Source organism: Lycorma delicatula, chromosome 1 (genome assembly GCF_047948215.1).
Source record: "Lycorma delicatula isolate Av1 chromosome 1, ASM4794821v1, whole genome shotgun sequence".
NCBI classification, from domain to species: Eukaryota; Metazoa; Arthropoda; class Insecta; order Hemiptera; family Fulgoridae; genus Lycorma; species Lycorma delicatula.
In genome coordinates, this window is record NC_134455.1 from 231,476,771 (window position 1) to 231,490,294 (window position 13,524).

General features: G+C 30.8%; 1 protein-coding gene across 1 annotated transcript in view; it reads right to left on the bottom strand.

Annotated features, from left to right (window-relative positions):
* Positions 1-13,524, bottom strand: part of nAChRalpha1 (nicotinic acetylcholine receptor alpha1) — a 671,059-nt gene that overhangs the window by 12,104 nt on the left and 645,431 nt on the right. Inside the window, exons 5-6 of the mRNA XM_075374200.1 lie at positions 12,298-12,478; positions 2,901-3,546 (exon numbers count right to left, since the gene is read on the bottom strand). Coding sequence (XP_075230315.1) covers positions 2,901-3,546; positions 12,298-12,478 — 827 coding nt within the window. The remainder of the gene's footprint in view (positions 1-2,900; positions 3,547-12,297; positions 12,479-13,524) is intronic.

Here is a 13,524-nt window from a genome sequence, read left to right on the forward strand (position 1 = left end):
GGTTTGAAAATGAATTATTACAGATTAGTATACAATGTGTTAGTATTTTGTCCTAACTCATTTTCTGGTTTAAATCATTTTTTAATAATTTTCTTATCATTTACCAATTTGTCTGTGTTTAAAAAAATATCAAAACTTTTTCTAATGTTTAATGTTATGTACCGCTTAAAGTGGTTATGTAGTACATGAATTTCTAAAAAAACAACTTTAAAATATCCTGTGATTATTACAGAAAATAAAGATTAAAAAAAAAATTGTACCATAACATCATAATTTCTTGAGCAACTTCTTCACAGACAGTTCTTGATAAACCTAAACTTAGAATCTGACTTAGCTTATGGACATATACAATTATATTAAAAAATTTGACATAAAAGAATTTTCCCTGGTTGGTCCATTAGACTGTTCTCTAATTTGTTTTACAGATTATTCAAATTTGCAAGCACCAAAGTATAGGGCAGACATTAAAAATATAACCAGTGAAAAAGGAAAATGTACTATTAATAAAATTACCTACTGGCTATTGCCTATATTATTTACCCAGAAACTACTAGCTATTATAGTATTACTTATCTGGAAACTTAAAAAATATGTAAAAATAAACGTAGTTCTAACATAAAAATTCATAATTTTCAACTGAAGATGAATGATTCTCTCTTCCCTTCACTTTCTATATTATGTTTCACCAACTTACAACTAAGTTATCTTATTTAATATTTTAGTATTTAAAAAAATAAAAGTAGTTAGAGGTTTAATATTTTAATATGTTTCCTAATTAAAGTAGTTAGATGTTAAGAGATTACAGTATTACATTTGGTTTACGTTGCTGCACTGGTAACAAGGAATTAAGTCAGGACAAAAATCATTCTCTTGTAAATGATTCTATGACACATTAGAATTATTTACAACAAAAATTTATTTAAATATAGTCAATTTTTTCTTCATAATGTAATTATTATGAATATAATCATTAATTAATATAAATGAATATAATAGTGGCATATCCTACTGGATAATCCACTAGGCTATGAAAGTTCATACAGAACAATATGCTACTTTACGAACATCCTTTTAAGTTTACTGCAAGTTGTAAGGTTACTTATTCATCATATAAATATTATTTCCATATTCTGTGTTAGTATTTAACTTATGAAGGTGGATAAATCTGATTAACTCTGGAATTATGGCAGTATGTATTTTCTATCAGATTTCACTCTTTTTTGTTTGTATTAACATTTTTATAACTTCAATTTTTTTGCATTAAAAGTCAAAAGGAGATATATATTTAACTTGTTTTTAAAAACGTTTTAGATTGATATAGATTCCAAGGAAACGGTAACAGTAAATCACAGTCATCAGTTTTGTATTTGCATTGATCCCTTGAATTTATAAAATCATCCCACTAAGGAAGCACTTGTGCTGCTGTATGAAATCGTAGAAAATACTACTAATATATGGTAACAAAGCAACTTGGAAACCAATAATAAATTTGTTTACTTGAAATTTTTACTTCAATATAAATATTTTGACTATAGATGAAGTTCTATCATTGTACAGATGAAATCATGTGCAAACCTGACATACTGTAGCTGCAGTGACAACAATGAAGTATGTTTATTTAATTATTTATTTTTCACTGCACAATGAGAAGATTTGTTTTTGTAATTTTGTAAGAAATTTTTATCACATTATTTGTAAATATAATACAGTATAGGACAATCATTGATAGCTTATGCTATTATCATGTATTTAATTCATAATTTGGTCTGTTCATGAACTACACAATCTTAGTGGTTAAAACAAAAATATTTCACACATGTGGTTTCTCATGACACTTAGCCTAGCAATTTTCCCATTGCTCAAAAACATTTCTAGAAGCCTTGATTCAGTATGCATTCAGTTATGATGTCTTGTTTTTCATAATGTTCTTTCTGTTCACAGTTGAGAACTTAGACACATTTTCAGCTAGAGTAATAACTAAAAATCATACAAAGCCACATCTGATGAGTAAGGTGCTTAACAAACTTGAGAAAACAGATATATTGTTAAAGAGTTTTAAAATATTATTAATGAGTAGGTTGGAGCATTATAATGTTGACATTAACTTGTCGTTGAACTGCATGAATGTATAAATTAAGCAAAAAATGTGTAACAAGGTTACTATCTCATTGTGCTAAGTCCTGCCTCTTGACTCATCTATTTTTCAAGAAAAAGTATGTCAGATATTTTTGGACAGATTTGATATTTTATAAAAATAGAATGATTTTAATAGTTTTAAGGCAAGAGATGAAACTTCCATAAAACTAAATTTTGCCATTTAGTTCACTGTTACTGGTTTATGAATATTGGGAGGAATTCTAATAAAAATTTACTGTCAGCTATGTAATTGAAATTTAGAAGTTATACAGGTGAAGTTGGTACAGAAAAGGAGGATAAAAGTATAATTAAACAAAATATTAATGTCCGCCTCTGGAAGTTCATTAAAGTATATGCACAAATTTGTTTTTAGTCTCTTCTTCAGTTACTATACAGGAATTGAAATAGTTTGAATGAAATTCTTAACAAATAATTTATATTTTGTTGGACAATAAGTTGTGTCTTTAGAAATACTGATCTACTATTGATCATACAAATGGCCAATTGTCATTTTTCATTGAGAAAAGAAATAATTTTTATTTAAATAAAATTACTTAGAGAAACATACAACATGACTGGTTGATATTTTCCCAAGTACTTTGCAATAATTGTATAAAAACACAATAGTTAATGAGTTGCAGGATGAGTTATGAAAGGACAAAGTATTAAAATTATAAGAATTTTTGCATGACAATTCTTATTAAATTATGGAATTTAGTTTAGTCTACTTTGCTAGTGAGAGGTATATGTTGATGAGTACTCACCCAAATATTTGTCAATTTCTGCAGGAACATCAAATACACCAGTTAAAATACCATCAGGAGGTTTATCTTCATCATCTTCATCAACTGAATCTTCTTTCTTAGGTCTATCAATGAATAAAAATTTAGGTAAAACTTGTATAAATAATCTATGCACCCATGGACGCATCTTATGTGTAACAGGTGACCTGAAGTTAACATTGAGCACTGCTATTGTAACAACTACAGATAATGTTACTAAAACCATTGTAAATAAAAGATATTTTCCTAATAAAGGTACAGTTAATGAAGTTGGTGGAATGATTTCCGCCAACAAAAGAAAGAACACAGTCAATGATAGTAAAATTGAAATACACAATGATACTTTTTCACCTGAATCAGATGGTAAATAAAAAACTAATACTGATAGAAATGATATTCCCACACATGGTATAATTAAATTAACAGTATAAAAAAGTGTTTTTCTTCGTAATGTTATATTAAATATTATATCAGGATATGGTTCTTCGCAACAACTGTAAAATTTCTCATTTCTAACAGCTGGTACACGCATTATGTCCCATTCTACAGATAAATAGTAATCTTGCAGGTCAATTCCAACATCTATCATATCAGAATCAGGTGATTGGGACATGTGACGAAGATCAACCTAAAACAGTATAAAAAATTATTTTAATAATTCTTCAGTACAAAAAACCATTTAATGATGAAACATTTATCATTTATTAAATGATAAGATATTAAAATATAAAACAAATGCGGAATTATTTGAAAGTTGATAAATATGTTTTATAACATTGTGTAGGAGTGTAAGAAATGAATTTTTAATGACATCCTACATCGTAAACGTTTGTACGACAGGACATCAAAATGTTTTTTAACAGCTTAATAACTAAGATAACATAGTTTTCTTCTTTTCAGTTGTCTAAAAACCAAAAACAATGTCTTTGAAGGACTACCATGCAGCTAGTTCAAACACACTAATTTTATCGACAACTTTGAGAACACAAGCAATTTCTTGATTTGCAGACTGATAAATATACTTGAGCTTATCATCACTCAATTTAGCAAAACTTATTTTTAAATGAATAAATCCTGGCTCATCTTTGTCTAGGGCCTTTACAAAATTTTTCATCAGTCTGATTTTTATGGGAAGTGGTGGTAGTATGATTTGCCTCAATTGATGATAAATACTTTACATTTTTTTTCACCAGCCACAAAGTTCTGATGCAATTGCAGTTCTTTACTTAGCAATGACTTTTTGTATCACAACTTTCCTAAAGGCAAAGAAATGAACAATATTTTGTAAATCCATCTTGTAAACCAAGAAGTAACACAATTTTTAGGTCACTGCAAACTTCCACATATGCTCTTTGCATTTTATTGCTTCTAGTATTGATGCCAGTTTCATATGTTTCTTTCATGTCAACTGCATGAGCTAATATAATGGATGGCTGTTCGTAACCATTAGGGAGTAAATCTGCTTTCATGCTAACTTTAGAAGAATCAATAAAAAGACGCCATTGTTCAGGAATATGCTGAATTCCAATATCATTCACCAGGCCATCAACATCAGTACAAATGTACAATGAATTTTTCATAGTAAAATAAGTTGATAGAGTTTTATTTCATGTTAGTAACTTTTTTTCTGCTAAAATATTCCAATGTTGCAGTTTAGACCCCAGAGGTTCAGCTTACTGCTTTGATAACTTAAAATTATGAAGTAAATTATTTAGTTCATGTTGTGGAATTAAATGAGGAGATTGTTCATCAGATACAAGAAGAAATTTTTCATCATCCTCTACATCATCTGCTTCATTTTCAGATTTTTCTTCTAGCAGTGTTGGATTAGATGGCGGTACAGGTAGCACCATCAGGTAGTACCACTCCTCTCTCTGTGGTGCTGGTATAGATCTGAGGATACATTTGCATATTTTATGAATTTTTTATTTTTGAATGAAAATCGAAATATATTTGTCACAAAAGTACGAGACGTGAAGTGATCCTTAGGTTCACGCCAAACCACGTGTATAGCAAATGGCATGGCTTATTGTTTCCCCTTCAACCATTCAGTAACTGAGTTACTGAGCACAATATGAAAATAACATAATGCGCCCACATTTTTTTTTATCCCTGAGTGCACAATCAAAATAAAATTTATAAGCAGTTTTTATCAATTCAGAAATAGACTTTTTTTGATATTTAGTTTTAAATTTACCACAGACATAACAAAAATTGTCTGGATGATTTGAATATCAATGAACATTTGCAGAAGCCATGTTGTAACAAATAAAAATGAGAAATATTGCTATTGTGTTACAAAGAATTGATGAAAATACAGCATAAAACAGTAATATCTCTATGAATCACAACAAACAGTACAAACAAGTGAAGCTAGACTGAAGAAGATTTTAAGCTCTGTAATAGGCAACAACAGATATCTGTATGATGTCATCACACTGATATGTTTGTATATATATACATATATATTTCTTAATTAAGCATGTATGCATATTGTTTAAAGGTAAAAATACAGGAATTATTCTTAACTATAACCAGTATTTGATCAAAATGAGTTTATTATAAAAAGTCTAAACAAATTCATGATTTACAAAAAACTTTAAATAGTAACACAATTTTAATATCATATTTGAAATCAGCACCCTAATTACCAAGAGAAAAGTTGTGATAACATCATAGATACAAATTTTTTGTTGGTTAGTGTAATTATAATTATATCATAATCAATAAAATAACTGCAAATTTGTGTATTCACTTTTATCAACTTACAACAGAAATGGAAATATACATTCATGGATATGATTTTTTCTGTTTTTAGAAGTAATGGATTATATAGTCATTTTTTTTAAAATAACCTTCCCATGTTAGGAGTTTGAAATAAATTGGTTGCATTAGTTTTCTAAACTGAAGGATTACTGTTTGGTGGTATGTATTTCAGTCATTTTTTTGTGCGTTTTTTAGGGGCAAAAACTTTTTGGCGTTATCGTCGCCTGCACACAACGTATTTGTTGTATATAAACAGATATCACATTTTACATCCTAATTAGAATAATAAAATTTCCAACCATTATACAGCAATTAGCATGAAGAGTTGATACAAACTACAGCAAATTAAATACTTGAGTATAAACTGACGGCCCTAAGAAATAACAACATCTGGTCTAAAGTTTCTTTATCATTGCTCAGGACTGGTAGTATGCTTCTGGGCAATTTATATTTAAGACAAAATTTATGCAATCCATCAGGATGTGGTGCACAGTCAAGCGGCTGTCGCATTGTACACATAATGGAATGTTCTTTCCTGACATCAAAAACACATGAGTAGCTTTCATATGCTCTAACTGCAATCAGCAGAGAACTACTTCCTCTCGGCAAACATTTCTGTATGAGGAGTCCCATGACAACACAGAATCTAATATGTCTAAGTTTTTTATCAACTGTAGCAGTCCAGTCATCTTGCCACTTTGCACAAATAGTGTGTTTTACACCTTTAATAAAGTCAAATGTAATAATATGAGTGGTAAAAGATTGTGGTTGGCTGCAATCGACTTAAGCAGCAGAATTCTTACGTTCATTACCTGGAATTCCCACGTTGCTAAAAATTCAATTGTGTTATGTTGGTTCAATTCAGCGATTGTATTATAGATCTCGGTAACGAAAGGATGTTTAGAATATAAATCTTCTAAAGCTTGGAGAGCACTGCACGAGTCACTGCAGATAAGGGTATGGCGGTATTTTGAGTTAACGGTATTCAAAGCCTTATTGATAGTGTACAGTTCAGCAGTAAATACACTTGTAATATTAGATAGACCAAACATATAGGTTCTGCCATTAACAAAAAATGTGGATCTAATGGTATTATTCTGTTTCGATCCATCGCTATACTATTGCTTCTGGATATGTCTTGGAGAGAATATGGTAAAACATTTGCTGAAAGATGATAGTTGGTGTTAATTCTTTATTGAATATCATAAGGCCAAACATAAAATTTATAAGGTTGATTTTCTATGTGGAATATGAACAAGGATACGTTGGAGAAATAGAAGGCAAGTCAACATTTATAAGGTGAAGTAATCGCCAGGTACGAACACCTGTAGGTACAACATAACATGGATGGATTTCATAACTTCGTAAATTAGCAAGGACTGTGTTAAAAGCCAGATAATTTGGCTGCTCTTTAAGACAGGCAAAGTAAGATGCAAGAAGTTGGTCCCATCTTTCTCAAAGTGGTGGTTCACAGCACTCAACAAGGATGCAGGTGACAGGGCTTGATCTAAAAGTATCTGTAGGAAGATGTAGAAAAGCATGATGTATGGCATCTAACATCTTCAGTGTGGTATGATGGGCTGAAGAGAAGACAACACAACCATAATCTAAACTGAAATGAATTAAGGAATAATAAAAACACAACAAACAGATTCCCCAATCGGTGTTGCTAAGGACTCGCAGCATATCTAGAAGTTTGGAACTTTTCATTTTTAATTGTTTGATGTGTTTCACCCATGTAAGATGGCTTTCAAAAAATAAACCTAAAAATCAACATCAGGAGAGATAGAAATTAGTGCTCCATTGAGGAAAATTTCTGGAATGAAAGGGTCCTGCAAGCAAGAGAAAACTATACATTTTGTTTTCTCAGGTGAAAAGGTTAACCTTGGACCATGCTTCAAGATGAGATATAGTGTTTTGTAGTAGTCTCTCATCTGTGGTTGTTGAATGGGACATAGTGTATATAGTAAAATCATCAACAGATCATGAAACATGTGGCTGCACACATGTAGTATATTGTTGATATACTATGGCAAACAAGGTGGCACTTAATATACATCCTTGAGGTACTCCATTCTCCAAGGAGACGCTACCCAATAAAGAATCTCCAACACGAACACAGAAAGTTCGGTCATTTAAGAAACCCCTAATAGAAGCAAGCATATTGCCCTTGACTCCCCATTTTTTAAGGGTGTTTACAATGCCATGTTGTACGGCTTGCTAATATCAAAGAAGATTGCGACGAGGCACTGAGGGAGTAGGAAAGCCTTTTGAATAATTGCTTCCTACGACATTAAATGGTCAATGGAAGATCTTCCTTAGAAGAAACCACATTGTTCTGGAGATAAATGATCATGTCTCTCTAGATACTACGTAACCCTGCAGTTCATCATTCTCCCCATCACTTTCATAAAGCGCTTGTCAAGCGCTTCGGGGATGTGCTTTGTCTTTACAATGTTTAAGTACTGGTATGACAATGGTTTCTGACCAGATTGGTAGGAAGACTTGTGCACAGAATAAGGTATTATAAAACATAGTAGGTGTTGTTGCGCTGAATTAGGAAGATGTGAGAGCAGGCTGAGATGAATGGTGTCAGGTTCAGGGAAGGTATCACATGAGTTTTTAAGTGCGTGTGACAACTCCTTGAATGCAAATGAAGCATTTAACTCACCGACCAAATCACCAGAGTTTAACGATAATATTTCTATCTGTAACTTGTGCCTCTGAGATTCGTTAGTGTATGATGTGGTGAGAGACAATGAATGGAAACAATTTCCCAAGTTTGTTGCCACTGCAGAAGAAGTTGAAAGGAGTTCTCCTTTGTGAATGAGTCCAAGAATATACTGTTTCGGTGATCCACAAATTGCATAGAGCTTCTTTCACGCAGTAGATGTGGGAGAAGTACGTGAGATTGTTTCCACATATTTCATCCTTGACTTCCTTTTAGCGTCTAAGAATACTCTACAACATACTGCTCTACCTTACTATACAAATTTAGATATTTACTTGTAGGCCTGCAATTAAATTTGCATAGTGCGTGTCCTCATTTCCTAATAGCGTTTTGGCTATCATCATTACACAAAGGAACGAAGGAATGTCTAGGATTTCCAGATGTTTAGCATCTGGTAATGATGCAGTTTGACATACATTTAGTTACAAGGCTTCTAACATGATTGTGTTGGCTACACACTCTATTATAAATCATAAATGAGTAAGTGAACTATGATGCACTTTACTAATAACCTACATGCACAATCAGTGTATTCTTTTAAAAACTCAGAGTGTACTACCATGTACAATATTATAAAAATATTAACTTATGATAAAACTCTAAATATGATGTTTGGACACAGAGAATTAAACAACAAACTGACATGTGTTAATTTCCAGGGTTCTACTTAATAAAAACATTCACATGGAATACAATTAATTTTCAAATGCTTCAATGAATACCACTTCACAGGTTACAACTTTAATGAACAATCAAATACCACCAGCTTTGCATATAAATTTTTCTCCAATGACAAATTGATACAAGGAAATTCTTTGGCTATTTGATGATTACAATGATGATGAAATTCTCCATTGTATAAACTTGATTAAGCCATCCTTTTCATCAGAATGGGATATGATCTTTAAAAATTGTTGAATTGTAATTAAACTGTGAAAATATTTTGTCAGTTTATTTTTAAAAATGAATTCTTTATCGAAAATATAGTTCGAATTTTGATATTCATGCTGTACAATGTTTTAAAATTTGTATTATTAAAAATTGATTGCAGTAAACATGAACTACATAAAACCAAAAATTACTTTATTCTTTCAAGTTGAATCAACATGTCAATTTTTAAAATGTGTATTATTCTTACTGAAATGATTAGAAAATTAGCAAATTAAACTTACCTCATATTTCTGTTGCATGATCTTTAGCTAATAATGAGTGATTTACAGCAGACAATGAAAACAACTTATGTCTTCAATTTTTTTTGTACATAAAGTAATAAGAAAAAGTTATTTGAGGATTCTGGATTGATAAAGTACAAAAAATTTCTTGATCTATAGTTCAGTCATTGATTTATTTGGTGTGAGCATATTAAATACTTCAGTATTAAAATCAGTATATATATTATATATATATATATATATATATATATTATATTATAGGTTGACATCTCCAATTAATAAATGATTTAGGTTTTTGGCAATTCTAAAAACCCTTAAGATTGTAATATATGTAATGATAAAGTTATAAGAGAAGTTACATTTTTTTATAACGCCAAACAAAAAAAATTTTTTTTGTCTTATAAATCCCTATTCCAAATTGTAGATTATTCATAAAGCGACTGAATTCTGCAGGAAACATCTAAAAAAGAAAATTGTGATTGCCCAGCCACCAGTTCAAGCAAAACACAACACACCTGCCGCCACAAAGATGTTGAATTTGGCTACCTCAACTTGGTATGGAATAAGAAGTCAGTGGGACTGAGTTTTATATATTTAGTTCAAATTTTTCAACCATTACATATTTTAAAGTTCAGGACTGCAGTCAGACTTTATAGAGTTAAAACAATTCCACGACAAGTATTACAGTATTATTAGAGCTAAAAAAATGGCTCTGTACTGGAAGCGAATGTGGGAAGATTTGTTGTAGTTACTGCTTCTACGCAGAGACCGTTACTGTTTTAAACTTTTACAGCATTCCGTTTGATGTGATGGTAAATGCTCTTGAATTCTTAAAGGAAATTGAATTCAACATTAACATTTTGATTTGTTTTGAAGTGCTTTAATAAAAGAGTAAGCTTGTCATCATTATTAAGTAATTGTTATGGTTTCATATATTCCCAAAATTTATAATATCTTTAGAATTCCCTCCAAAAGTCAAAATGAGTTTTCAAGATACAAAAGCTGGTATCATGTTTATGAATCATGTTGAAAAATATTTAGAAATGTAAACATGTTAGATTATCCTTGTGTTTATATTTATGAATGTGCAATATTTGCTAAAAAGAATAGCTCACTTATTCTTAAAAAATAACAATATATATTTCTACCAAATCAGATAGCAGAACTGTTTTCATGCAACTTAACACAATACTTCAGCTTAAGTGATCTATTCTATTAATTTAATCTCTTTTTAAATTGACATGTTATTTCTGTTTTACAGGAAACAAAAATGCAAAATTATCTCAATATTCCAAGGGATTAGTCAAATCTTGTTAGCAACTCTTGTTGACTTTTCTCTAGCAGTTAATTGCCACAAGTTCCTCTGGTGTTTCAAATAGAAGTGATTTTATGTTTAGAATATTTAACAAACGAAGACTTTGCCAAGTTGTTAAAACTAAGAGAATCACTAGGCCGTGGTATTCCATTGACATATATATATATATATATATATAACATATATATTGACATTGACAATAACATATATATTAATAAGGCCAATAAATATTGTTGCAGCTGATGTTAGTGTAGAGAAAAGATGATGCTCTGAAGCTTCAAGCAAATTTCTGTGAACTGTTTCATAGTCTGCTTACCAATCTTCATCCTTTCTAGCTTGGAAGTATCTACCAATAAATAAGCTACCACAAACAATGTTCTAAGGATCAAAAAAGTAAAAAGGCTCATTACCATCTACAAAACCTATACTTTCTAGATGAAGACAAAAATATAAATATATATATATATATATATATACAAAATAGTTGAAGTAATTGTTTTTGATGCAAGTACTAAATTTTAATCAAACCAATTTTGTTACTTTACCTAACAAACTCTTTCAGGAATGAATATACTAACTTTTGAATTTCTAGCTATTTATAAATGAGAGAATGAGTGACCATTAACAGTTTTCTCATTAATTTAATATTCCAAAAGTAAAATACCTATGTGTTACAGAAATATTTGAATATACACTGCAAACACCAAATTTTTTATCTGTTATCATTTTCTTAAATACAATCTAAAGAGTTTCTATTCAACAAGTTAGGAATATCCAATATCCAACAGGATTAAGGAATCAGTTCTTATTCTTTATCATCATTTCAGATGTAGTTATAAGTGAGGCCCCAATTTTTTCATATTTTTAGAGTTCTTTCTGAACTAAATTGTAGCTTCTATTATAACTGATTGAAGGTAAAAATATACAGGAATTGAATGGGAGACACTATATTCTTCTCTTTTTTACAGATCCCTTTAAGGTATAACTATTCCAAATCTTAAGTTTTTACTATTTGTAAATGAAAGAAATAGTGATGAGGGAGACACTAAAATCCTTCCCATTAACCTGTATAATATATAGATATTATAATAATTTTAAACTTATAACCCAACTAATACATTTTGGAATACCACAATTAAAGCATGGTAGGCAACATTTGAAAATATTTATAGATTCAATATTCCATTGGCTTATTCAAATCTTCTTGACTTTTTTCTAGCAGTTGATTGCTTCAACTTCCTCTGATGTTTCAGATAAAAGACTCCTTTTTTCAAAGACATGTACCTGCAATAAAACCTTAAGATTTTTCCTCTAAGCTAATCAGATATTGATTATTTTGATGGGGAAGTGCTCCTTATATAAATTAAATAATTTTTAACTTAAATGTGTACTTACATGATAACCATCATATGTCCAAGATCCAAACTTCATGAAGCAGGTCTGTTCATCAAAAGGAAAATACTCTACATCTATCTCACAGAAAGATTTATAGATTGCTGGTGGTTTCCAAATAACTTTCCCTGTGTGATTTAGTATTGCTTTTGTCATTATTGTGACCTCATAGTTGCCATCCGCACTTAAAAAGAAAAATAGAAATTCAAACCTAGTGAATGAAACATTATTATTCATACCATACATTGTGCAATGTATTGTAAAGTAAAAACTTTTTGTACCAATCTCATAAAAACATTTTCTCATAATATTGAAAAGATACACACGCGCGCGCGCGCAGAAAGAGAGAGATAGAATCACAAAGTTCTTTTGGGATCTTCATAACTTATTCTACTTGTGAAAATAATTGATAAACGGTTACTGAAAGATTTTGCTGGGATTTCAACTACCCTGGTGAAATGAGGTCTTACTAAAATTTTTAGGACGTTAATTAAGGTGCAATATTAATGATTTCTGGCTTGAAAAATCGAATGAAATAGATCCAATTGTTGGACATTGAGAAGTGGTGGGAGAACTTGTAAGGTCTGGTTGCGGCCGCTCATTAAATTAGTCTTGCGTAGCATTTGTTGGTTGCAGCATCGTTTTCGTCTAACAGCGAGTAGTCCGCAACACTTTTTTTTATGTTTCCTGTTTAGCCTCCGGGAATCACCATCAGATATTACTTCTGAGGATGATATGTATGAGTGTAAGTGAAGTGTAGTCTTGTAGAGTATCAAGTTGACCATTTCTGAGATGTGTGGTTAATTGAAACCCAATCACCGAAGAACACCAGTATCCACGATTTAGTATTCAAATCCATATAAAATTAATTGCCTTTACTAGGGCTGAAACTCTCTTATTCGAAACCAGCTGTTTTGCGAAGACGCTTTTACCACTATACCAACTCGGTTGTCGTGCACAGCACTTGTCGGGAGCGAGATCGACTCCGCCTGCAAGTCAGTCGTGATTAGCATTTGTCGTAGTAAAACGGTTCTACTCCACTAGCAAGTGTACCATTATTTGTATTTACTACGTCTTGTAGTTTAGTGAATCTTGTTATTAAATATCGTTTATTTTATATATCAAGTATCTTCATTCTCGTACCGGTCCAAGGGATTGTTCCAGTCTTAGCATTATCCACTATCTCCAAATCAACATAAATTTTCAACTTAAATGGTATCATCCTATCAT